We start from the raw sequence: 26,365 nt of genomic DNA, 5'->3' as shown, positions 1-26,365 counted from the left end.
TTCTGGTCATTTTAAATACACATTTCTGAAAGAGTTCTTAATGCTTGCATACATGACTTTTGTCATAGAGTTTATATTCTTGGGTTATTTGTTTGCATGTTTACATATAATTTCAAAATAAGTGCTAAATAAATTGTCCTTGATAATAGCCTATGTGCTTACATAGAAATACTAACTGTAAAATATCTGTAGCAATAAAGTAATTCTTATCTCCACTCCACATAGTGAGTAAACATGCTACCAGGGAGATCACTTGAGTAAATTTGCTTTCACTAAATGTAAATGGCTTTATTGATTAATCTCATCAGTAAATGAAAGTGAAAATCATTAATGATATTTAGTTTGCAAACTCCATTTTATTGATAGTTTGTGGTTTTTTAAATTAGTTCACAAATCTGGTACATACCGGCAGTTAAAACTGGTTATCTCTTTGATAATCAGAAGCCTCTGGTGTAACATAGTCTTCATGAAAACATATTGTAAAACAGGGAGAATACACAGTAATAATCTCTTTGAAAGCAATGGCTGCAAACATCCATGTTTCTAAGAAAATATAACTTTACATATATATGTATTTGAAGCAAGCTATACCTCTTACATAAATTCAGACAGTAGGAGTGTGCAATCATAATGCTTATTTTATGGAAACAGTGAAAATAATTTTAATTATGACCTAAATGCTTTTAAGTAATTAAAGTCCTCTTGAATTGGGTGTATAGTATAAAGATATTTTCCCTAATTTACAACCATCCTGGTCAAAAAGAGCTGAAAAGTTGGTCAGTAAGTAGAACTGCCATTACCAAGTAAGTTTAAAACAAATTCTTCAAATTTAAAAATGTAAAAATTGTAAAGTATCCCAATCCCCCCAGCTAATTTAGGGAACTGAGCAAGAAGAGAACATTCTTCAGTTTTTAAATGACTTTTTTTTTTTTTGGAGATGGGGTCCTGCTCTGAAGCCTAGGCTAGAGTGCAGTGGCATGATCAGCTCACTGCAACCTCAAACTCCTGGGCTCAAGCAGTCTTCCCACCTCAGCCTCCTGAGTAGCTGGGACTACAGGTGTGTGCCACCATCCCCAGCTACTTTTATAATAAAATTTCTCTGTAGAGACGGAGTCTTCCTATGTTGCCCAGGCTGGTCTTAAACTCCTGGGCTCAAGCAGTCTTCCTGCTTTGGCCTCCCAAAGTACTGGAATTACAGGCATGAGCCACCACACTCAGCCTTAAATGAAGATTTTGTAAGGAATTGAGCATTCAACTAAACTCGTTTCTGTGAGATGGTCATTTTGTTTTAACCTAACATGGTTTAGAGATTATTTTATGAACTCTAAGCATTCTGTTTCCTCAATTTTCTCAAAGAAAGAGAACTTTAGCAAGTAGCAGGACAAGCTACCCCACACCAATGCCACCAGGGGACAATACTATGAATAAGTCAGGAGGCCTCCTAGAATGCAGCCAAATAGGAAACTGTTCCAAACAGAATCAGTCTTGCATATTTCTGCTCAGAAGGCTCCTCTCGCTTTGGAAACTGGAATGAGGATCACCAACAGGATCCTCATTTTACACAGGAGTTATGAGAGGTACATCCTCTAGCAGAGATGCTTGGTCATTACCTGTGGTACATGAGATTACCGAGCTAAAGGGAAAAAAAAACGATCTTAATGTTCTCCCATGAACTCAACTTTAGCTTTTTATGGAGGCACTAAGGCCATGCAGCTCCTTTTCCAAAAGACACAGATAAAAGCCAAATAAAGTAGAGGACTTTGGAAATTTTCTCTGAAAAGTTAAATTCCACATAATAGTAAGACTGTTTGCTGAGAGAAAACTGACAAGTAAAAACTGGTTTAAGAGACAGACATTCAAGACAAACTGTATTGGAAATACAATAATGAATTTTGGCCTGATAGCCCTCATGCTGTCTTATAGCAAAACACTAAAATTCATGCAACAGAGAAATTGGTGACATGAGGACTTTTTCTCCAGACTTCCTGGGGAAAAACTGTGAGAATATACTGTTTTCTTCTGTTTGCTTTCAAAATGCATTCTTTCTTTTGGCTGACTTTCCCAAACTTTCCCAGTCGTTTCTGATGAAAAATTCTTCAATAGGAAAAGACCAGGTAAACTTACATGAAAGACATCAAGTATCTTTTGAGCTCCTTCTCTCTGCCAGAGGAGCGATCAACTGGATTACACAAAACTACCTTCACAACTAAAACAGGTAGAATTGGAACAGTAATTAGTTGTCATTAGTATACTCGTAATAAAATAAAGCTTGTTCTGAAACCACAAGGGGTGGTAAGAAGAGACTGTATAAAAGCTACTGGGTTCTCTAGAAAATGGATACAGTATACAGAATGTGAGAAGATACAGAACTCACACTCCAGTTATAAAAATAGACATGGTTCTCAGACAAAAAGCAAATGAGTACAAAAGAATTCTCCAAACATGAACTATTTTTAAAAGATACATCTATATAAAACAACAAGATGTCATCTCAGAGCTCCAAAGAGTAGTTTGTTGAAATGGCTGAAAAGGGGAGATGAATTGGAGACAGATAGGTCAAGAACCCAGAACAGATGTGTCTTACTCTTGTGTTTGGCAGTGTACATTGGAGGTCACAGGCAGACAGACTGCTTTTGGTAATACATATATAAATAATAATGGCTGATTGGTTGATGGTGCTTGATGGATGAATGAGAAAACCCAGGTTATCAAACAATCTCGGTAGTTGAACTGTTAGCTTCTTCACTTGACAATGTTACACATGAGAAATGATTCTAGGTTTTTTTTACCCAGAATGATCCCTGCCATTCACAACTCATGCTCCACGCCCCATGGTTTCTATTGTGCCCTAAAGGATCAGCCTAGACTAATACATAAATAGAAAATAACTCTGGCCTTGAAATGAGGGGCAGACAAGTACTTCATGCTCAGTACTTATAAATCACAAAGAAATGCTGAAATTAATGGTCTGTCTCCTTTTACTACAAAGGAGATGCCATGAGTTAAAGTCATGAAACAAAGAAAGTCAAAAAGATATGGGTAGCAGCACCTTTCCTTACCCGCCTGGATTTTCAAGGAGCTTTTCACTCCTTATGCCTTTCAAACACAAAGTTCATCAGTTTGAAGAAAAAGAAATGGCTCTAAAGTTAAAGAGTCCCCAGAGAAAACTAACAGTACATGAAATAGGCCCTATGTGGGCAAAAGGACAAGCTGCAGAACCAGTTAAGACAGAAGAGGCAGCCCAAGGTCTTACTAAATTACAGTTTTAGCATAGTGTAGCACAATATGGGCAGCCCTTTTTCCATCCAAGCAACAATTCAGCACCATCCACGTCTGGTTCAAAAGATTACTGAAGACTGGGCTTTCATCTTTGGTACCACTTCATGAGTTATTCTTGGTTTGCAGTAGGTTCAAAGAAACAGAAATGCTGGTACCTTTGCCTTGTCTGTGAGTATAAACGCTGGGACTCTGATTGCTGCAACCATTGAGGCCAGTTAAAATAATACTGTTAACACACAGGAATGATGCATCCAATTCCTAGTTTCCAGATAATAGCAGCCATGCCCCTACAGAGGCGGGATCATCCATCCCCATCGTTTAAGGCCTTCGGTTTGTTGTCCTCAGAGTAGAATAGAACACTGTGTTCCCACGGACAAGGAACTCCAGATGAACCCATGGTCTACATTTGGACAGAATTTTAAGTACCAGATATGCCAGGCACAGAAATAGGACTGACCTGTGGCCATCATGCTTGGAGAAGCTTCTGTTTTGGCATACAAACTAGAAACTTCTTAGTGTATTCTGGTTTTAGTTCCCTTTCCTGAGTGAAGCAGCCAGGGAGTGACCAGGTTCCATAAGCCCTCAATCTGATACTTGGCATTAATTCTCTCCATGGTCTTCTTCCACCCAAGCTACAATTTTCCCTTCCCATCCAGGGATGGCATCATCATCATGGAAAATCTAGAGAAAAAAAAAAAAAAGCCACAATGAAAAAACAGGGAATCTCACTCACTAAACAATTGCTGCTAATAAAAATAAGACCTCAACCATGTAGAAGAAAGCCTTGGGTTAAGAGTCTTATGTCCTTTTGGTCTTGTCCCTAAAACTGCAACTGATATTTTATTTTTTTCTTAGATCCACATCTATGAAATGGTTTTTAAAAATCCCCGATACTCCTTTGCTCATAGAGATTTGTAAGAATTAATAAATTACCAATCACAAAGTACTTTGGGCTTCTTAGAGGAAAGATGTAGTGTAAGTATTTTAAAAATGAGAAAGTGGAAAATTTAGGTACCAGGCAATGTAAAGAAAGGGTGGGAAAAAAGACTCATTTTAACATATTTCTCAGATGCAGTTATTTTCATTAATTCATTCAACTCATTTCCTAAGCCACTAATAAAACAGGGTTACTAAAACATTTCACTGAGGAAATGTTTACAAAATAAAATTTTACTTTCTCTATAATAACTTTTTTCATTCTGTAACTGCAGTGAATCCACTTGTAATACTATATAACCCAGAACTGTATTCCCCCAAAAAAGTCTATCTTTGACAAATGGATTATAAAGAGATGCGTAGGCTAAGAAAATACTTACTCAAGGAGTTGGACATAAGTGTACATAACTCCCTAGAAGTTCCTTGATTTCATTATGAGAAATACACAGTTCCCTATATCCATGCCTGTTTATTTTGCTCTACATAGGAAGCAAGAAGTTTTCTAAGATTTGGCTACAGATGGAAAATTATTTATTGTCTTAGGTTCTTTATTTTCCCCCCCAAAAAATTTAAAATTATATCCAAGTTCTCAGTCAAATGATGAAGTCCTACAACTAAAGAACCTATCAGCATCTTGGACTATTCTATGACCACTTGTCTAGAGTAATCAGACCATGGTCTGAGGCTCTGGCAAATTCCTCTGACCTAGTCAGGGAACTCATGTGCTTCTGGACACTAGTGCTTGAACAGGAGGCTTCAGGGTTCAGAAAGGACCAATAATACCATACAGACTCCCCACAGATTCTTTACCTCCTCTTTGACAGTGCCAAACTCAGGATCCAGTGCTTTGAAGTGATACCGGTGATTCCCTTCCCGATCAATAGCTGCTTTAAAATCCTTTAACGTCACCTCCTCCAACCTGCAACACAAGGAGAGAGCACTAAAATAGACTGTTGATCAATAGCTGGAAAGATAAGATGTTAACTTTAAACCCAGCCCCTTGCCAAAGTCAATAAGCAGAAATAGCCCCTCGTTAGGTCACTGCCCTGATAACCCAGATGACTAAAACAGCAGAGGCTGGAGAACCAGTCACCACTAGGGAATGAAAACAGTATTAAATATGGGGTGATGTGAGAATTTAAAATTGACTTATTGCTTCAGAAGCCAAATCACTTTTCTCTGGAAATAAGATAAAAAGTCCCTGAAATAAAATTTGTTGAATAACCAACCGTAAATATATCAAAGTTCTCTTGATTTTCTTCTTTGCTACAATATCCCAATTCTCTAGGATGGTAGAATCAAATCAAGTATCATCATCTTTATCCCTCTATCTTTAGGAAGCTGGCTTCTAACCCAGACTAAATAAGCAGACTGTCTAGGTAAGGAAAATCCTATAACGTCTCTCAATAGTTGGTTGCAGAATTTAAATATTTGTATTTCAAAACCATTTCCCTTAAAAGGAAGCACATTAACTTTTTGGAAGGTTTTCGACATAATTTCTCAATAGGGATTAGTTGCAGTCATTGAATAGTAACAAAGATCAATTAGTCATAGTCCTGGAGTGAGTTCCAGGCTGCAATCCATTGTATCAGCAGGAGCTATTTTGAACACTTTAAAAAAAAAAAAGATTTTTCCAAATGCAGAGCAATATTTGCATAGTTATCAGGATTGGAAGTACTATTATTGTACCTGTATGTAGTAGTAGATCATGACTTGTCCTTTATAATACCACTGAATAGTGGCAAAGCTGAAACTAGAATCTCCATCTCTCTGGCTCATCTCACTATAGTGAGATCTCACTATACTGCTTCTCAAACACCTTTCAGCTGCTCATATGGGCAGTAACTAATGAGGTTCTGCCTTCCTTTCCTTCTTTACAGTGAAATACAATGATCCCAGAATCTCACCTCTTTGGTATATTGACCATGAAGGGCGTAAGTGACCGGTCAGTGAAATAGAGCACTTTAGTACAGGTGCTGCTGACAGTTGGAGAGCTCTGTGAGTGAGGCAGCTCTACAATCAGAAAGAGACTGTGGTTAGAACATTCATTTGCTCCAAACCACCCATCTGCAGTTATTCAAAGTGTCCCGGGAGAACAAAGCTGCCTGAGGTCACAGCCCACAGCTCTCACACCCTTGCCAAACACCATGTCCATATGCTATGATTGCTTAGGACCATGAGGACAAGACTTGCTTCAGACATGCACACGATCGCAAGGACTCATCATTCCTCACTCGTAGGGGAACAGCAACTGATAGGACAGGTATCATTGTTAAAGATCAAAAAAGGACAGAGAAGCAAGGGAAGATTTCAGCCAGGCAGGGTAGACACACAGCAGAAGCTGTAGACTCTGCCAATATTTAGGTTTTGGAGGTCCGTAGTAGAGAATACTCATGTGACTCATAGAAAGAAAAATCAATAGGAACAAGAACCACAGAAGCAAAGCAACCTTAGAAACTCAGATCCCAAAGGGCTTATGCTCCCAGTCTAAAAGGTACAGAACCTTAGCAACTTAAGATCTATAGTGTTGATGCCATGGTCTTTAACACAGGTTTGTTGATAAACTTTTTTTTTTTTTTTTTTTTAAGACAGGGTCTCGCCGGGCACGGTGGCTCACGCCTGTATTTCCCAACGCTTTGGGAGGCCAAGGTGGGTGGATCACGAGGTCAGGAGTTCAAGAACAGCTTGGACAACATGGTGAAACCCCATCTCTACTAAAAATACAAAAATTAGCTGGGCATGGTGGCACATGCCTGTAATCCCAGTTACTTGGGAGGCTGAGGCAGAGAACTGCTTGAAACCAGGAGGTGGAGGTTGCAGTGAGCCGAGATCGTGACACTACACTCCAGCCTGGGTTGGGTGACAGAGCGAGACACCGTCCCCGCCGCAAAAAAAAAAAAAAAAAAAAAAAAAAAAGGGTCTCACTGTGTCGCCCAGGCTGGAGTGCAGTGGTACAATCTCAGCTCACTGCAACCTCCACCTCCCGGGTTTAAGTCATTCTCGTGCCTCAGCCTCCGGAGTAGCTGGGATAACAGGTGTGTGCCACCACGCCCAGCTAATTTTTGTATTTTTAGTAGAGCCAAGGTTTTGCCATGTTGGCCAGGCTGGTCTTGAACTCCCTGCCTCAAGTAATCCACCCACCTTGGCCTCCCAAACTGTTGGGATTACAGGCATGGGCCACTGCACCTGGACTGTCTCTACCTTTTAAAAAGGTACTTTTGGAAAAGTATAAGTCCTTGTAATTATGACTTTCACAGGAGAAATGACCAATCAGAACCTTTTATCAAAAACTAATAATTAAACTGTTACTAAAATATCTCCTGCTATTCCACCTGTACTGATCTTCCTCTTAACTTATTCTAGGCAGTCAGATTGGCAGCCACAGAACAGTAGTTCTGGGAGGAGGTTTAAAATAAGGAGTATGAAGGATGAATTAATAGAGGGGAAAAAGACAAAGGAACTTCCCCTCTTTGTACAGAAATGGCATTCAGTCTGTTTTCAGAGTTTTTCTTCAAAGAATGCCAATTGGCCAGGCGCAGTGGCTCACGCCTGTAATCCTAGCACTTTGGGAGGCCGAGGTGGGCGGATTGCCTGAGACCAGCCTGGGCAACACGGTGAAACCCCGTCTCTACTAAAATACAGAAAATTAGCCAGGTGTGGTGGCACGTGCCTGTAGTCCTAGCTACTTGGGAGGCTGAGGCAGGAGAATCGCTTGAACCCGGGAGGCAGAGGTTGCAGTGAGCCGAGATCGAGCCACTGCACTCCAGCCTTGGTGACAAAGTGAAACTCTCTCTCCAAAAAAAAAAAGAATGCCAATTATTGTAACCTACATGCCATAATTCTCCTTTGCCCCAGCATCTAGCACAGTGCCCAGCACACAGTGGTTGTTGAATAAATAAAATATTCACTTTTAACATTAAAGCTATATATTTAATTTATTCATTCATTCAACAAACATTTATTGAGTACCTACTGTGTGTTCGATTTGAGAATATAAAAATAAACTATATGTGGTCTCCAACCTCCAAGAGTTTTATCATTTAGTATGGATGATAGATACAAATAATTACAGTACACTAAAATCAGATTTCTACAAACTGTATTGAAAGACTGAAGATGGCGAGGTTAATTCCACCTGGAACAGGTCAGGAAGGGCCCATGGTTGGAGAGTTCTTTTTAAAAGCACCTTTTAAAAATCATGAGATACAAAAGTTGAAAAGAGTATTCCAAGAAGAGGGAAGGACAGGTGCAGAAGCATGAAATAGGATCATATATTTACAAAACTGTAGGTGAATTAGTAAGGCTGGAGCATAATGAATACATTGGGAAGTTGTGAGGTAATTAAGTAGGCAGCAGCCAGATCACAAAAGACTCTGACAGAGTAAGAGTTCAAGATGTTAGTCTTAAGCTATGGAAAGTTACTAAAAGGTAGTGATATGATTAGACTGGCATTTTAGAAAAGTTGATCTCGCAGCAAAGCATGGATTGGATGGGACAAACTGGAAGCCAGAAATCCTGTGCAGTAGTTTGGGTGTTTGTCCCCCAACACCTCATGTTGAAAGTTGATCCCCAATGTTGGAGGTGGGGCCTAATGGGAAGTGTTTGGGTCATGGAGGCAGATTCTTCAAGACTAGATTAATGCCCTCCCTGGGGAGGAGGAGTGAGTACTCACCCATTAGTTCCCACAAAACTGCTTGTTAAAAAGAGCCTGGCACCTCCCTCCACTCTCTTGCTTCTTCTCTCCACGTAATCTCAGCACATGCCAACTCCCATTTGCCTTCTGCCGTGAGTGGAAGAGGATTGAGGCTTTCACCAGATGCCCAACCTTCCAGCCAGCAGAATTGTGAGCCAAACAAACCTCTCTTCCTCCTAAGTTACCTAGCCTCAGGTATTCCTTTATGGCAACACTCAACTGACTAAGACATCCTGTTAAGAGATGTCTTAGTTAAGAGGCAATAAAAACAATCTGACACAGGATGATAGGAAAGATGTAGCCCTGGAGCCAGAGAACGGATGAATTTGAAAGACCTTTAGAAAGTCAAAGTCTTAGTACTGGGGATATAGTTGAACATAGGGTATATAAAAGGGAAAAGTAAACAATGACTGAGATTTACAACGTGGGAAGACAGATACATGGTAATACCATTACCTAAAACAGGGGAACACAAGTTGAATTACATCATCTCATTATTCATTTTAAATGTTTATTGGGTGCCTTATTATGTATCAAGTATTAGAGATACACAAATAAATTAGATATAATCCCCACCCTTAAGGAGCTCAAAAGTCTAGTGGAGTGAAATAGCAAAACAGTTACAATACAATAAAATAAAATAAATATGAAAATAATATTGCTATGGACTGAATTTGTCCCCCCCCCCCCCCCCGCCCCGCTGCCAACTTCATATGTTGAAGCCCTTATCTGCTATTTGACTGTTTTGGAGACAGGGCCTTTAAGGAGGTAATTAACATTAAATGAGGTCATATGGGTGAAGCCCTGATCCAATAGAACTAGTCCTTATAAGAGATACCAGAGCTTTCTCTCCCCCATGTGAGGACACAGAGAGAAGGTGGCCTTCTACAAGCCAGGCAAGGAGCCCTCACCAAAACCTGGCCATGCTGGCAACCTGATCTTGTACTTCTAGCCTCCAGAACTGTGAGAAAATTAATTTACGTTGTTTAAGAGAGTTGAAGGTATTTTGCAATGGCAGCCCAAGCTGACTAATACAAATGTTATATACACATTTGGGGAGAATGTCAAAGAAAGAGTAATCATGATGTCAAATGCTACACAGGGGTCTAATAGGCAAAGACTGCTTTGGTAAAAGTATCATTGATGATACTAGTGAAAAGTCGATTCAGATGACTAATGAAGAATGAGTTGGATTGCATAGACTTTTCAAGTAAAAAAGCAAAATAAGAGTAATGAGGGAGAACTTGTCTCACCCAACAAAGCCGTGTGACAAAATGATAGTTATTACAGTATTATGGCATTACTATAAAAAACACATACAAAAAAACTCATGCAGGATAAATGGCTCAAAAACATATCCTTGTGTATGTCTACAAATTTAATACATGATTTTGAAAATTACCACAAAACAGGTGATTAATAGTTATAGCTTATAAGTTGAGGCTTATTATCCATTTGGAGTTGATTTTTGCATATGGTATAAGGTATAGGTCAAACTCACTTAAAAAAATAGATCTTTAACTTTTCTAGCACCACTTTTGAAAAGCCGATCCCTTTACCATTGAATTGTCTTTGCACTATTGTAGAAAATCAACTCTTAAATTTGTGTCTATTTTTAACTCTATGCTGTTCCACTCATCTATGTATCTACCAATTCACCAATACTACACTGTCTTGATTACCCTAACTTTACAGTTAATTTTGATATCAGACAGTATGGTCCACCAACTGCATTGTTCATCTTTTTCACCCTTTGGGTTGGGAGGGAAGTTAATTCTAGTCCCCTTATTCTTTCCTATAAATTTTAGAATTGGCTTGTTCATATCTACAAAAGCCTGGTAGGATTTTCATTGGAACTGCATTGAAGCTATAGATCATTTGTGGAAGAATAGGCCATCTTAACAATGTTGAGTACTCCAATCCATAAACAGTATATCTCTCCGTTTATTTAAATCTTTATTTCATCCTTGTTTTATAGTTCTCAGTATAGTCATTGCACATATTTTATGAAGTTTATACCTAAGATTCTCATGAGGGTTTTTCTTTTTCTTTTTTCTTTTTTATTATACTTTTAAGTTCTAGGGTGCATGTGCACAACATGCATGTTTGTTACATAGGTATACATGTGCCATGTTGATTTGCTGCACCCATCAACTTGTCATTTACATTAGGTATTTCTTCTAATGCTATCCCTCCCCCAGTGCCCCACCGCACGACAGGCTCCAGTGGGTGATGTTCCCTGCTGTGTGTCCATGTGTTCTCATTGTTCAGTTCCCACCTATGAGTGAGGACATGTGGTGTTTGGTTTTTGGTCCTTGTGATAGTTTGCTGAGAATGATAGATTCCAGTTTCATCCATGTCCCTGCAAAGGACATGAACTCATCCTTTTTTATGGCTGCATAGTATTCCATGGTGTATATGTGCCACATTTTCTTAATCCAGTCTATCATTGATGGACACTTGGGTTGGTTCCAAGTCTTTGCAATTGTGAATAGTGCTGCAATAAACATGCGTGTGCATGTGTCTTTATAGAAGCATGATTTATAATCCTTTGGGTATATATCCAGTAATAGGATCACTGGGTCAAATGGTATTTCTAGTCTAGATCCTTGAGGAATCACCACACTGTCTTCCACAATGGTTGAACTAATTTACACTTCCACCAACAGTGTAAAAGCATTCCTATTTCTCCACATCCTCTCCAACATCTGTGGTTTCCTGACTTTTTAATGATCGCCATTCTAACTGGTGTGAGATGGTATCTCATTGTGGTTTTGATTTGCATTTCTCTGATGACCAGTGATGATGAGCATTTTTTCATGTGTCTGTTGGCTGCAGAAATGTCTTCTTTTGTGAAGTGTCTATTCATATCCTTTGCCCACTTTTTGATGGGGTTCTTTTCTTCTTGTAAATTTAAGTTCTTTGTAGACTCTAGATATTAGCCCTTTCTCAAATGGGCAGATTGCAAAAATTTTCTCCCATTCTGTAGGTTGCCTGTTCATTCTGATGATAGTTTCTTTTGCCATGCAGAAGCTCTTTAGTTTAATTAGATCCCATTTGTCTATTTTGGCTTTTGTTGCCATTGCTTCTGGTGTTGTAGTCATGAAGTCCTTGCCCATGCCTATGTCCTGAATGGTATCGCCTAGGTCTTCTTCTAGGATTTTTATGGTTTTAGGTCTAACATTTAAGTCTTTAATCCATCTTGAATTAATTTTTGTATAAGGTGTAAGGAAGGGATCCAGTTTCAACTTTCTACATATGGCTAGCCAGTTTTCCCAGCATCATTTATTAAATAGGGAATCCTTTCCCCATTTCTTGTTTTTGTCAGGTTTGTCAAAGATCAGATGGTTGTATATGTGTGGTGTTATTTCTGAGGCCTCTGTTCTGATTCATTGGTCTATATATCTGTTTTAGTACCAGTACCATGCTGTTTTGGTTACTGTAGCCTTGTAGGATAGTTTGAAGTCAGGTAGCGTGATGCCTCCAGCTTTGTTCCTTTGCTTAGGATTGCCTTGGCAATGCGGCTCTTCTTTGGTTCCATATGAACTTTAAAGTAGTTTTTTCCAATTCTGTGAAGGAAGACATTGGTAGCTTGATGGGAATGGCATTGAATCTATAAATTACCTTGGGCAGTGTGGCCATTTTCACGATATTTATTCTTCCTATCCATGAGCATGGAATGTTCTTCCATTTGTTTGTGTCCTCTTTTATTTCCTTGAGCAGTGGTTTGTAGTTCTCCATGAAGAGGTCCTTCACATCCCTTGTAAGTTGGATTCCTAGGTATTTTATTCTTCTTGTAGCAATTGTGATTGGGAATCACTCATGATTTGGCTGTTTGTCTGTTATTGGTGTATAGGAATGCTTGTGAATTTGCACATTGACTTTGTATCCTGAGACTTTGCTGAAGCTGCTTGTCAGCTTAAGATTTTGGGCTGAGACAATGGGGTTTTCTAAATATACAATCATGTCATCTGCAAATATAGACAATTTTACTCCCTCTTTTCCAAATTGAATACCCTTTATTTCTTTCTCTTGCCTGATTGCCCTGGCCAGAACTTCCAACACTATGTTGAATAGGAGTGGTGAGAGAGGGCATCCCTGTCTTGTGCCAGTTTTCAAAAGAAATGCTTCCAGTTTTTGCCCATTCAATATGATATTGGCTGTGGGTTTGTTGTAAATAGCTCTTATTATTTTGAGATACGTTCCATCAATACCTAGTTTATTGAGAGATTTTAGCATGAAGGGCTGTTGAATTTTGTTGAAGGCCTTTTCTGCATCTATTGAGATAATCATGTGGTTTTTGTCTTTGGTTCTGTTTATGTGATGGATTACATTTATTGATTTGAGTATGTTGAACCAGCCTTGCATCCCAGGGATGAAGCTGACTTGATCGTGGTGGATAAGCTTTTTGATGTGCTGCTGGATTTGCTTTGCCAGTATTTTATTGAAGATTTTCGCATTGATGTTCATCAGGGATATTGGTCTAAAATTCTCTTTTTTTTGTTATGTCTCTGCCAGGTTTTGGTATCAGGATGATGTTGGCCTCATAAAATGAGTTAGGGAGGAGTCCCTCCTTTTCTGTTGATTGGAATAGTTTCAGAAGGAACGGTACTAGCTCCTCTTTGTACCTTTGGTAGAATTTGGCTGTAAATCCATCTGGTCCTGGACTTTTTTTGGTTGGTAGGCTATTAATTATTGCCTCAATTTCAGAACCTGTTATTGGTCTATTCAGAGATTCAACTTCTTCCTGGTTTAGTCTTGGGAGGGTGTATGTGTCCAGGAATTTATCCATTTCTTCTAGATTTTCTAGTTTATTTGTGTAGAGGTGTTTATAGTATTCTCTGATGGTAGTTTGTATTTCTGTGGGATCGGTGGTAATATCCCCTTTATCATTTTTTATTGTGTCAATTTGATGCCTCTCTCTTTTTTTCTTTATTAGTCTTGCTAGCGGTCTATCAGTTTTGTTGATCCCTTCAAAAAACCAGCTCCTGGATTCATTGATTTTTTGAAGGTTTTTTGTGTCTCTGTCTCCTTCAGTTCTGTTCCGATTAGTTATTTCTTGCCTTCTGCTAGCGTTTGAATTTCTTTGCTCTTGCTTCTCTAGTTCTTTTAATTGTGATGTTAAGGTGTCAATTTTAGATCTTTCCTGCTTTCTCTTGTGGGCATTTAGTGCTATAAATTTCCCTCTACACACTGCTTTAAATGTGTCTCAGATATTCTGGTATGCTGTGTCTCTTCTCATTGGTTTCAAAGAACATCTTTATTTCTCCCTTCATTTCGTTATTTAGCCAGTAGTCATTCAAGAGCAGGTTGTTCAGTTTCCATGTAGTTGTGCAGTTTTGAGTGAGTTTCATAATCCTGAGTTCTAATTTGATTGCACTGTGGTCTGAGAGTTTGTTGTGATTTCTGTTTTTTACATTTGCTGAGGAGTGCTTCACTTCCAACTATGTGGTCAATTTTAGAATAAGTGTGATGTGGTGCTGAGAAGAATGTATATTCTGTTGATTTGGGGTGGAGAGTTCTGTAGATGTCTATTAGGTCTGCTTGGTGCAGAGCTGAGTTCAAGTCCTGGATATCCTTGTTAACCTTCTGTCTCGTTGATCTGTCTAATATCGACAGTGGGGTGTAAAAGTCTCCCATTATTATTGTGTGGGAGTCTAAGTCTCTTTGTAGGTCTCTAAGGACTTGCTTTATGAATCTTGGTGCTCCTGTATTGGCTGCATATAAATTTAGGATAGTTAGCTCTTCTTGTTGAATTGATCCCTTTACCATTATGTAATGGCCTTGTCTCTTTTGATCTTTGTTGGTTTAAAGTCTGTTTTATCAGAGACTAGGATTTCAACCCCTGCTTTTCCTTTTTTTTTTTTTTTTGCTTTGCATTTGCTAGGTAGATCTTGCTCCATCCCTTTATTTTGAGCCTATGTGTGTCTCTGCACGTGATATGGGTCTCCTGAGTACAGCACACCGATGGGTTTGACTCTTTATCCAATTTGCCAGTCTGTCACTTTTCGTTGGGGCATTTAGCCCATTTACATTTAAGGTTAATATTGTTATGTGTGAATTTGATCCTGTCATTATGATGTTAGCTGGTTATTTTGCCCGTTAATTGAAGCAGTTTCTTCGTAGCATCACTGGTCTTGACAAGTTGGCATGTTTTTGCAGTGGCTGGTACCGGTTGTTCCTTTCCATGTTTAGTGCTTCCTTCAGGAGCTCTTGTAAGGCAGTCCTGGTGGTGACAGTATCTCTTAGCATTTGCTTGTCTGTAAAGGATTTTATTTCTCCTTCACTTATGAAGCTTAGTTTGGCTGGATATGAAATTTGGGGTTGAAAATCCTTTTCTTTAAGAATGTTGAATATTGGCCCCCACTCTCTTCTGGCTTGTAGAGTTTCTGTTGAGAGATCCGCTGTTAGTCTGATGGGTTTCCCTTTGTGGGTAACCTGACCTTTCTCTCTGGCTGCCCTTAACATTTTTTCCTTCATTTCCACCCTGGTGAATCTGATAATTATGTGTCTTGGGGTTGCTCTTCTTGAGGAGTATCTTTGTGGTGTTCTCTGTATTTCCTGAATTTGAATGTTGGCCTGCCTTGCTAGGTTGGAGAAATATTCCTGGATAATATCCTGAAGAGTGTTTTCCAACTTGGTTCCATTCTCCCTGTGACTTTCAGGTACACCAATCAAACGTAGATTTGGTCTTTTCACAGTCCCATATTTCTTGGAGGCTTTGTTCGTTTCTTTTTTACTCTTTTTTGTCTAAACTTCTCTTCTCACTTTATTTCATTAATTTGATCTTCAGTCACTGATACCCTTTCTTCCACTTGATCGCATTGGCTATTGAAGCTTGTGCGTGCATCACAAAGTTCTCATGCCATGGTTTTCAGCTCCATCAGGTCATTTAAGGTCTTCTCTACACTGTTTATTCTAGTTAGCCATTCACCTAATCTTTTTTCAAGGTTTTTAGCTTCCTTGCGATGGGTTCGAACATCCTCCTTTAGCTCGGAGAAGTTTGTTATTACCGACCTTCTGAAGCCTACTTCTGTCAACTCGTCAAAGTCATTCTCCGTCCAACTTTGTTCCCTTGCTGGCAAGGAGCTGCGATCCTTTGGAGGAGAAGAGGTGCTCTCATTTTTAGAATTTTCAGCTTTTCTGCTCTGGTTTCTCCCCGTCTTTGTGGTTTTATCTACCTTTGGTCTTTGATGTTGGTGACCTAGAGATGAGGTTTTGGTGTGGATGTCCTTTTTGTTGATGTTGATGCTATTCCTTTCTGTTCGTTAGTTTTCCTTCCAGCAGTCAGGTCCCTCAGCTGCAGGTCTGTTGGAGTTTGCTGGAGGTCCACTCCAGACCCTGTTTGCCTGGGTATCACCAGTGGAGGCTGCAGAACAGCAAATATTGCAGAACAGCAAATGTTGCTGCCTGATCCTTCCTCTGTAAGCTTTGTCCCAGAGGGGCACTTGCCTGTATGAGGTGTAAGTCATCCCCTACTGGGAGGTGTCTCCCAGTTAGGCTACACGGGGGTCAGGGACCCACTTGAGGAGGCAGTCTGTCCGTTCTCAGAGCTCAAACACCATGCTGGTAGAACCACTGCTCTCTTCAGAGCTGTCAGACAGGGACGTTTAAGTCTGCAGAAGTTTCTGCTGCCTTTTGTTCAGCTATGCCCTGCCCGCAGAGGTGGGGGCTACAGAGGCAGCAGGCCTAGCTGAGCTGTGGTGGGCTCCGCCCAGTTTGAGCTTCCAGACAGCTTTGTTTACCTACTCAAGCCTCAGCAACGGCGGGTACCCCTCCCCCTGCCAGGCTGTTGCCTCACACTTCAATCTCAGACTGCTGCGCTAGCAGTGAGCAAGGCTCTGTGGGTGTGGGACCCACTGAGCCAGGCACTGGATAGTATCTCCTGGTCTGCATTTGCTAAGACTGTTGGAAACGCTCAGTATTTGGGGGAGGAGTGTCCCGTTTTTTCCAGGTACAGTCTGTCAGGGCTTCCTTTGGCTAGGAAAGGGAAATCTCCCAACGCCTTGCGCTTCCTGGGTGAGGCAATGCCCCGCCCTGCTTTGATTCACCCTCCGTGGGCTACACCTGCTGTCCTCCTGACCTCAAGTAATCTGCCCGCCTTGGCCTCCCAAAGTGCTGGGATTATAGTCGTGAGCCACCCCGCCCGGCCCAGGTTTTCTATATTCTTATTGATGTTCTGTACACTACTTCTACTGATTACTGCAAAAGAAATATTAAAGCCTCCAATTGTAACAACATTTATCTATTTCTCCTTTCAGTTTTTGTTTCATGTATTTTTTGAGGGGGGGACAGGAGAGGACAGTGTCTCACTCTATCTGTCACCCAGTTGCCCAGGCTGGAGTGCAGTGGTGTGATCATAGCTCACTGCAGCCTCCAACTCCCAGACTCAAGTGATCCTCCTGCCTCAGCCTCCCAAAATGCTGGGATTACAGGCATGAGCCACAGTGCCTGGGCTGCTTCATGTATTTCAAAGCTGTTATTGGGTATACATACATTTAGGATTATTATGTCTTCTTGGTGAATTGAACTTTTTATTATTATTATGTATCATCTTTATACCTGGAATGATTCCTTGTTCTCAAGTATACTTTATCAGATACTAATATAACCACACTTCCTTTTGATTAGTGTTTCCATGGTCTATCTTTATCCATCTTTTTACTTTTAAATCCATTTATATCATTATATTTATAGTGGGTTTCCTATAAACAGTAGATAGTTGAGTCTTCCTCATGTGTATGTGCATGTTATCAACATTTTCACTACAGCCTTTAACATATGAATCATTGTTAAATTCCTTGTCTAATGGTTTTGACATCCTTGTCATCTATGAGTTTGATTCTGTTGACTGCTTTCGCTCTTCACAGTGGCTTCGTTTTTCTCTAGCTCTTGTGGGTGCCTCATAATTTCTTATTGAATGCCAGACATATGTTAAGACAGGAGAGACAGAGGTAAAAATATCTGTTTAGAAATGGGTACACTGTTTGTTCTTCCAGGCCATTAGTGGGGACAGTTGAGTTAATTTGGTCAGAAGCTGAGCTGGGATTGAGATTTTTGTTAAGGTTACTTTCAGTGCACCACCATTTTCCAAGTCTTCTAGAGTTAGGTTTAGGGACAGCTGGTTGTTGCAGGGTTGTTCCTCAATGTTCCTTCCCCTCCCTCAGCTGCAGGCTTTCCTCATGTGCCTGTGCCTCAGTCAGTCTCTGTATGCTGTTTCCTGCCTCAGAAGCAGTCCACTGCTCCTAATTAAACAGTGCTTGCTCCCCTGGTGGTGGGGGATGAGCAGTGCTTCTCTGTTGTCCTGACGCAGTCCCAGTTTTTAAATGGGGTTTTCACAGTGATCCTGTCCCTCCCCCAGTGGTAGGCGACCTCTTATAATCTGAGTCCAAGATAGTTTCCTGCCCCTCTGCCAAGGTAGTGTTCCTTTTCCTTTCCATCCCCACTAGCTGTAATGGGTCTTCACCTTTGCCTAGAGCAGGGATGGAGGGTCAACAGGATTTACTTCCCTTCCACAGCGGCTTAAGGCTTTGCTCCGTAAGCGAGAATGGTCCGGATGTGGCTTCATGCCTTTCCTGCAGTGGCAGCTGCTCCCTTGCTCCATGAAGCAGGGAGGGAGGGTTGCTTTAGACTCTATCCCCACGACCAGCCTTTTTTTAACCAAAAGCATATTTTATTAATTTTTAAATTGATACATATTAGTTGTACGTATTTTTAGGTTACATGTGATTTTATATATATATATATATATATATATATATATATATATATATTTCTTTTTTTTTTAAGATGGGGTTTCATTATGTTGCCCAGGCTGGTCTCAAATCCCTGGACACAAGTAATACTCCCACATCAGCCTCCCAAGCAGCTGAGATTACAGGCATAAGCCCACCATGCCTGGCTCGTGTCATTTTGATGCGTGCATACAATGTGTAATGAGCAAGTCAGAGTAACTGGGATATTCATCACCTCAAACATTTATCTTTTCTCCTTGTTTTTTGAGACAGCGTTTCACGCTTGTTGCCCAGGCTGGAGTGCAATGGCATGATCTCGGCTCACCGCAACCTCCACCTCCGGGGTTCATGCGATTCTCCTGCCTCAGCCTCCCGAGTAGCTGGATTACAGGCATGCATCACCACGCCTGGCTAATTTTTGTACTTTTAGTAGAGACAGGGTTTCTCCATGTTGGTCAGGCTGGTCTCCAACTCCCAACCTTAGGTGACACACCCACCTCGGCCTCCCAAAGTGCTGGGATTACAGGCATAAGGCACTGCGCCCAGCCCAATTTTATCTTTTTTCTTTTGTTGCTCATGCTTTTGATGTCCTAAGACTCCACTGCCAAATCCAAGGTCATGAATATTTTTCTCTATGTTTTCTTCTAAGAATTTTATAGCTTTAAGCTCTTATATTTAAGTCATTCATCTATAGTCTGAGTTAACTTTTGTATATGGTGTGAAGTAGGGAGTCCCATTTCATGGAAATATCCAGTTGTCCCAAGCACCATTGGTTGAAAAGAACATTCTCTGGTTATATGGGTTTTTATCTGAACTCTCAATTTGATTTCACTAATCTACTGTTTTATTTTAAATCTGAAATAATTATTGTTTTCCCTTAAGAGTAAATGGCAAGAAAGGAGGTGGGTTCAGAAAGTACATTACTCTTCCAGGAAATTTAATTATGTTGAAAAGGAAAGAGAAAGGGCACAGCCAGAGGGTTATGAGAAACATTTGCCTTGCATCTCTCATATGCTCCACAGTACACTAGATGATTTCTATATATTTCATTTAATGCTCAAATTCTTCAATATTACTTTGGTTCCATAAAAAAGGAAACTAAGATTCAGTGACATTAACATTCTTGCCCATGGTCACACACTGTGGTGAATGGCAGAGCCAAAATTGTACCCTAGATCTGTTTGATTGCATATTTTGTATTTTTCCCTCTCTATTGTTTTGTGTCCAGTTTTGGACATGACTTTACAGTGCCTTGGGACCTACAGAGAGAGATATCTAGTTTACATTTAAAAATATAGTACTAGGCCAGGCGCCGTGGCTCACGCCTGTAATCCCAGCACTTTGGGAGGCCGGGGCGGGTGGACTGCCTGAGCTCAGGAGTTCAAGACCAGCCTGGGCAACACAGTGAAACCCTGTCTCTACTAAAATAAAAAAATTAGCTGGGCGTGGTGGCGGGCACCTGTAATCAGGAGGCTGAGGCAGGAGAATCGCTTGAACCCGGGAGGCAGAGCTTGCAGTGAGTCAAGATCACGCCACTGCATTCCAGCCTGGGCAACAGAGCGAGACTCTGTCTCAAAATAAATAAATAAAAATAAAAAATAGTACTGAAGCTCAGAAAATAACTGAGATTTGAGATAAAACATAAAAATTATCAGCACACAAGTGTAGTTAAAGCCAGGGGAGTGGAAGAGGTCACCTGACGCCAAAGACAATATGAAAAGGCTTAGGTTTAGGCTTCAATTGGATGGAATCCCAGGACACATTAACATTCAAGAATTAGAGCAGAATAAAAGGAGATTCAGGAGGGACTAGAAGGAAAACTCAGGTATTTACTTCACTACCTGCAAGTGCCAAGTCTAACTTCTTCCTCTCTATATCTCCAGCATCTAACATTGATGGTGAATAATGGATGCTTAGTAAATATGTTAAATGAATATCTGAATGATACTGAAACTGAAGAAGAAGAAAGTTTCCAGGAGACTTTTAGAGAATAGTAAATGCTTTTGAAAAGACAATGAAAGATAAGGTTTAAAAAGTAACCACTTGATTAGGCGACAAGAAAGGCAACAGAGACCCAACAAGAAGAACACTAAGCAGAGTAACAGATAAAAGATTGTAGTGGGCTGAGTAGTGAACAGGAAGTAAAGAAGAAAAGAGAGCAAATATAGACTCTTCTTTTAAGAATTTTGATGTAGAGGAATAAGAGAAATAAGTCAGTAGCTAGAGAGCCGGCAGAAGTTACACAAATTTTTGTATTTTCAGATAAGAGACATTTCAGCTTATCTGTGAATACAGGTATCACTGGAAGCATTAGATTAACATCTTAGTTTTCAAGCAGCTATAGATTTATTTGTAGTATTTTAAATAAATACTATATATGCACAAAGTAATTTGTCGGGGGGGAATTTATTATACTTAAAAAAGAAATTTCTAAGTATTTACACCTATTTATATTGGCAGTTTACACTAATCTGAAGAAATCAATGAATAAAATAATAATAAAAATCCTCTACAAACCATAGAAATGACTATTTTGAAACACTGCTAGAAAAGGAAACTGAAACTAATTCTGGTAATAAAATAATTCATTGCCAACATGGTGAAACCCCATCTCTACTAAAAATACAAAAATTAGCCAGGCGTGGTAGTGCACGTCTGTAATCCCAGCTACTGGGGAGCCTGAGGCAGAAGAATTGCTTGAACCCGGGAGGCAGAGGTTGCAGTGAACAGAGATCGTGCCATTGCACTCCAACCTGGGCAACAAGAGTGAAACTCTGTCCCCCGCCGCTAAAAAAAAAAAATTTGTTTCATTCCCAGCATAGATAACCTCATCCAAGAGGAAAAGATATCTGGGATCAGAGGTTTGAAATGCTATTTTATTTACTCTACAAAAAAATTTTACATTTCATATTTTTGCAAGTATTTTCAGATTTTTACTTTAGGTCTCTTAATGTGCTTTTAAAAATTTATATGTAACATACAAAACTGTTTGTAGTCAGCTTTTTACTATTTGGTTTTTATAAATTATTAGATACCTTTTGATTAGGCCTGATTAAAAGTTAGAAAACATGAACATTACTAAGCCACAAAAGGCAAAATACAAACTAAAACAGAAATTACCAGGCAGGGTAGCTTTCCAACAAGTTTGAACAAATGGGAAAAAATATAGAGTGGGCACGGAGCAGGTTAAAATACACTCCCTAGATGGTGCAAACATTTTGCAGGACTTAAACTAAATGCCTTAAGCACTTAAAGTTTTTATTTTATTTTGAGATGGAGTCTTACTCTGTCGCCCAGGCTGGAGTGCGATGGCACAATCTGGGCTCACCACAACCTCCACCTCCTGGGTTCAAGTGATTCTCTTGCCTCAGCCTCCTGAGTAGCTGGGATTACAGGCATGCGCCACCACACCTGGCTAATTTTTGTATTTTTAATAGAGATGGGGTTCACCATGTTGGCCAGGCTGGTCTTGAACTCCTGACCTCAGGTGATCCACCCACCTCAGCCTCCCAAAGTGCTGGGATTACAGGCGTGAGCCACCGCGCCCGGCCTGAGCACTCAAAGTTTTAAGAATATCTCCAAAGAAATTAAACGCCTTGCTTCAAGGAAAAAGTGGAAATTTTTTTTGTGCTGTTTGGGAGTGTAGGAAAATTTATGTATGTATGTGTTTTTGTTGTTTTATATTTTGCTTTTTCAGCATAAATGTTTTGAGCTTCTATGTTCTTCAAAGATATTTTAGCCTCTCTGAGTCAACAGCATCCTGCCTGCATGTGGCTAAATGGCACTGGGGGTGGTGATGGCATATGTCTTCATAGTCTTAGAACTAACTCAATTCCAGTATTGCTACAGAAACAAAATAGTATAAAAGTGAAGTACTACAAGAAAAATTACATCCCCAAAATATGAGTAGTGTGAAAAATACTAAATTTCTGGTCTAATATGCTAGGAGTCCCTACTGAGCAAAAATGGGTACTTACTTGAATTAGGGGGCCAGGACTCCCGGTATTCACTACCTACTTGAGTTCTGGGTGACTTGACCCGAACCTGGGGAGCCACATAAAAATCACAAGAGTTATGATCAATGGGAGAACTTAACCAAGAAATTTAAATCATAAAAGTGTGCTTAAAATACTACATACTTTTCTACCATCTCTTCCACAACACATAAAATCTATTTATCCTAACAATAATAATATATATGAAAGGCTTTCTGGTTTCCAATGCATTTTCTGTATATTTTCTCATCCAATGCCAAGCTCATTCAGGGGTAGGTGGGAGGGGAAGAAGCAGTAAAGGGAGACCCTGCGGGGTCAAGAGCCACAATCCTTACACAGCTACAGTTGCTGGGAGCAAGTATGACCATGAACTTCTTCTCTGGATTGTCATACCATGCCACTGAGAGAAAAAACAATAGAGAAAAACAACTCTAACCTTTAACAGGGTCTTGTATCTCTTCACATTGCCTTCATCTCAATTAAAATTCTTAAAACCCAGCTTTCTCAGGAGCTTGCCTAAGAGAGATACCACAGCAAGAAGGTTACCTTTCTTTCTTGTTTCTTCTGCATCTCCATAACATGCAGGCGCTCCATGAGGCTAGAAATGCCCTGCTCCAAGCTGTCAATAGTGTGGTGCTGAGGATCGTGGCCACTGAAGCTGTTGCGCAGGCTGCGGAGAGCATCTCGAACAAGCTGCAGGTCGCTGGTCTGTGGGCAAAAATAAGGTGTTGCTGGCATGGCACGGTGCCACGTCCCAACCACTGGGCTTAAAAGGATATAGGAGAGAAGTTTCCAGAAGATGTTTCCCCCACAGAAGCAGGCCTATGGTTTGCCCACTAATTCTTAATTTTGGATAGCAAGTGCCTCACATCTTTACACACTCCACAAATCTAGGAATTAGAGAATTGGAATATAAAAGGCCTCATCCACTGGCCATGGCTTTGGCACTCTTTTGGTTTCAGTGAGAAGTGGCAGGACTCCATCAAAACTCCAGGTACCTACCCCTCTGTTGCTGATTGAAGCAACTCCTTTTCCTGCCGTTGGAAGGAGAAAACCATTGCTTTGAGAGTTGTGACTGTTGTAGTCGGTCGCCTACAGCAGCATGAAGAAATGTTGCTTGTTAAAGGGAGAATTGTAAACCAGATGTGCTATCTTATTTTTCTTCTTTATATTTATCACTTCCTGACGAAGTACATAATTTTCTGTTTAATGGCTCTCTTTATTAAAATGTATCTTTCTTAAGTATGGATTTTTTTCCCCTTTTGGTCACTGCTGTATGCCCAGCACTTGACACTTAGTACACATTGTTGGATGTGAATGAAGGAAATGCTAACCTCCACCTGGAGGCCCCAACCTAGCCTCTGCCACAGCACTGGAGAGCCTGAGAATGCTGCTCCAGCACTGCCTGGCTTTGCTTCAGTAATTTAAAAATAATGGTGAATATATATATATATGTATGTTTGTATACATATGTGTATATATATGTGTGTGTATATATATGTGTGTGTGTGTGTGTATATGTATGTATGAATATATATATATATATATATATATATGTTTTGCTTTATTTTTTGATCTGTCACCCAGGCTGGAGTGCAGTGGCATGATCTCAGCTCATGGCAACCTCTACCCACCGGGTTGAAGTGATTCTCCTGCCTCGGCCTCCTGAGTAGCTGGGACTACAGGTGTCCACCACCACGCCTGGCTAATTTTTGTAATTTTTAGTAGAGACGGGGTTTCACCACGTTGGCCAGGCTGGTCTCAAACTCCTGACCTCAAGTTAGCCACCTGCCTTGGCCTCCCAAAGTGCTAGGATTACAGATGTGAGCCGCTGTGCCAGACCATGGTGAATACTTTTTGAGCCTGACTCTATGCCAAGTGGATCCAACAGAACTGTGTTTAGTTATTTATGTGGATTATCTCATATATTCTTCATAATGACAGACTGAATCACTATTATTTCCATTTTCCAAATAAGCCCTATTTCTAAGGCTCCGAAGATAAGCAACTGAAGGCCACACAATGTAGGAGTGATAAAGGTGGAACGTGAAAGCAGATTTTCTTATTCTGGAACCTGCACTTTTAACTAGCTCATCATAGAGCCTCCTAACAAACGAGCCTGAGTCAGAAACACAGTCTCCCCGTTTGCTTCATAAATGTGGGAGGGAGAACACGGGGTCTAGGTTACCTCATCTGCCTCTCCTTTCATACAGTGAGCCAAGAGGACATCTTTGTGTTCTAGCTCTCGCTCTAGATCCACCTGCAAAACAGACACTAAATCAGAAAAGGATTTCTTTGGGCCAAAGGGGCAGGAAAGTCAGTGGCTGAATATGTTCTGACCTGGTGGTAACTGGCATCAGAGAGTTTCCAGAGTGCTTCTTCTAACTTGGCCTGGTGCTGCTGAAGGAGGCGATCCTTCTGCCCCAGCTCTTTCTGCAATAAAGATAGAGCTTTCAGATGAGTGGCAAAACCAGGGACACTGAAAAGTTCACCCTCTGCAATGTAACTTCCACTCAAGTAAAGTAGAGCCTCAGGAAAAAAAGTCCTTTCCTCAAAATATACCAGGAAGACTTTACACACCATAATAATCTTACATAGTGCAAAGGATTCTTCAAGAGTAATGAAGAAGGGAACTGGCATTTGTAGGAGGACCACTATGAGCCATTCATACTATTCAGAGATAAAGGTAAGACTAGAACTGAAGTTTCTAGACCCCTAGTCCTGTACTCCCTCTCCTAGCTGTGCCATCTATTCTTCAGAGCTAGTGCATCAGGGGACACAGAAAAATGCTTTCTTCTAAAAAGCAAGGATAAAAAAAATCAAAAAGGATGAGAATAGAATACTTAAGTGCTTTTTGAGCAACAATAACGGGCTGTTCATGAAAGGTCAGTGGAAGTCATTTCCAAACTGATATTCATTCTTACTTTATATTCTCCCAAGAGCCGGTTCCTCTCATCTAGCTTCCTCTGCAGATCCACCTGCAAGAATAAGAAAGAATTCATGGCCCGCAGGTATTGCCTGCTAACCCTCAAGGAAGCCAGCTACTTAGTAACCATAGTTAATGTTGGCAGTTACAGTATGCAGCACAGAGGGGGTATGATGGTAAAAATACACAGCTGCTCTCCACATTTTTAGTGAAGTAATTAGACTGTAGAACCACAATTTTGCCTCTGTATCTCAGTGTCCTCAAAGTTGAAGAGGAGATCAAGGACCCTCCTGCCCAGTATGATGTGGGCTTTTACCTAGGAACAGAGACGAGTCTAATGGGGAATAAAAATAACTGCAGACACTTAAGGCAGGCATCCCAGAAGCAAGATAAGAGATTAGGATGGCCAATCTAATAGCTCTTCGTGCAGTAGGCTGTTCTGCTAATGGGGCTCACTGAGGTCAAGGCTCATTCATTTAACTCACATTCTGGTTGTGCAGCTCATCTTTGTCCATATTTGCCCTCAGTAGCTCTTGTTTGAGCTGAAGAACAGATGTGTCCTGCTGAGTCAATCTCTGCTGCAAGGCATCCTAGGGGAAAAAGCATACTAATTATTGTTGTTCAGTTCATCAATCAGCCAGTTATTATTACAAATTATTAAAGCCTTTAATGTGTTTCCAGCATTTGTTATGGCAGACTGGAAGACAAATGGAGTAAAGGGTCTTGCCACGAGTTGCTGAGGAGGGGTTTTTCTGTCCCCCTCTAGGAAATTAGCATCCAGAGCAAAATCCTATCCACTGTT

At 40.4% G+C, this 26,365-nt stretch overlaps 1 protein-coding gene across 3 annotated transcripts in view; it reads right to left on the bottom strand.

The window, feature by feature from the left end:
• Positions 1-336: 336 nt before the first annotated feature.
• DIXDC1 (DIX domain containing 1) overlaps positions 337-26,365 on the bottom strand; it is a 91,878-nt gene continuing 65,849 nt past the window's right edge. For all 3 annotated transcript variants that reach the window (XM_054440248.2, XM_054440247.2, XM_054440250.2), the window contains 10 exons: positions 26,049-26,153; positions 25,562-25,615; positions 24,978-25,070; positions 24,826-24,897; positions 23,640-23,729; positions 23,184-23,345; positions 22,620-22,686; positions 6,123-6,228; positions 5,026-5,134; positions 337-3,960 (listed from right to left, as the gene is read on the bottom strand). In XM_054440248.2, coding sequence (XP_054296223.2) covers positions 3,880-3,960; positions 5,026-5,134; positions 6,123-6,228; positions 22,620-22,686; positions 23,184-23,345; positions 23,640-23,729; positions 24,826-24,897; positions 24,978-25,070; positions 25,562-25,615; positions 26,049-26,153 — 939 coding nt within the window. In that variant the 3' untranslated portion in view covers positions 337-3,879. The remainder of the gene's footprint in view (positions 3,961-5,025; positions 5,135-6,122; positions 6,229-22,619; positions 22,687-23,183; positions 23,346-23,639; positions 23,730-24,825; positions 24,898-24,977; positions 25,071-25,561; positions 25,616-26,048; positions 26,154-26,365) is intronic.

Source organism: Pongo pygmaeus, chromosome 9 (assembly GCF_028885625.2).
Source record: "Pongo pygmaeus isolate AG05252 chromosome 9, NHGRI_mPonPyg2-v2.0_pri, whole genome shotgun sequence".
Taxonomy (NCBI): domain Eukaryota; kingdom Metazoa; phylum Chordata; class Mammalia; order Primates; family Hominidae; genus Pongo; species Pongo pygmaeus.
The sequence above is the reverse complement of the archived record's forward strand: the minus strand, read 5'-3'. Positions and strand labels throughout refer to the sequence as shown.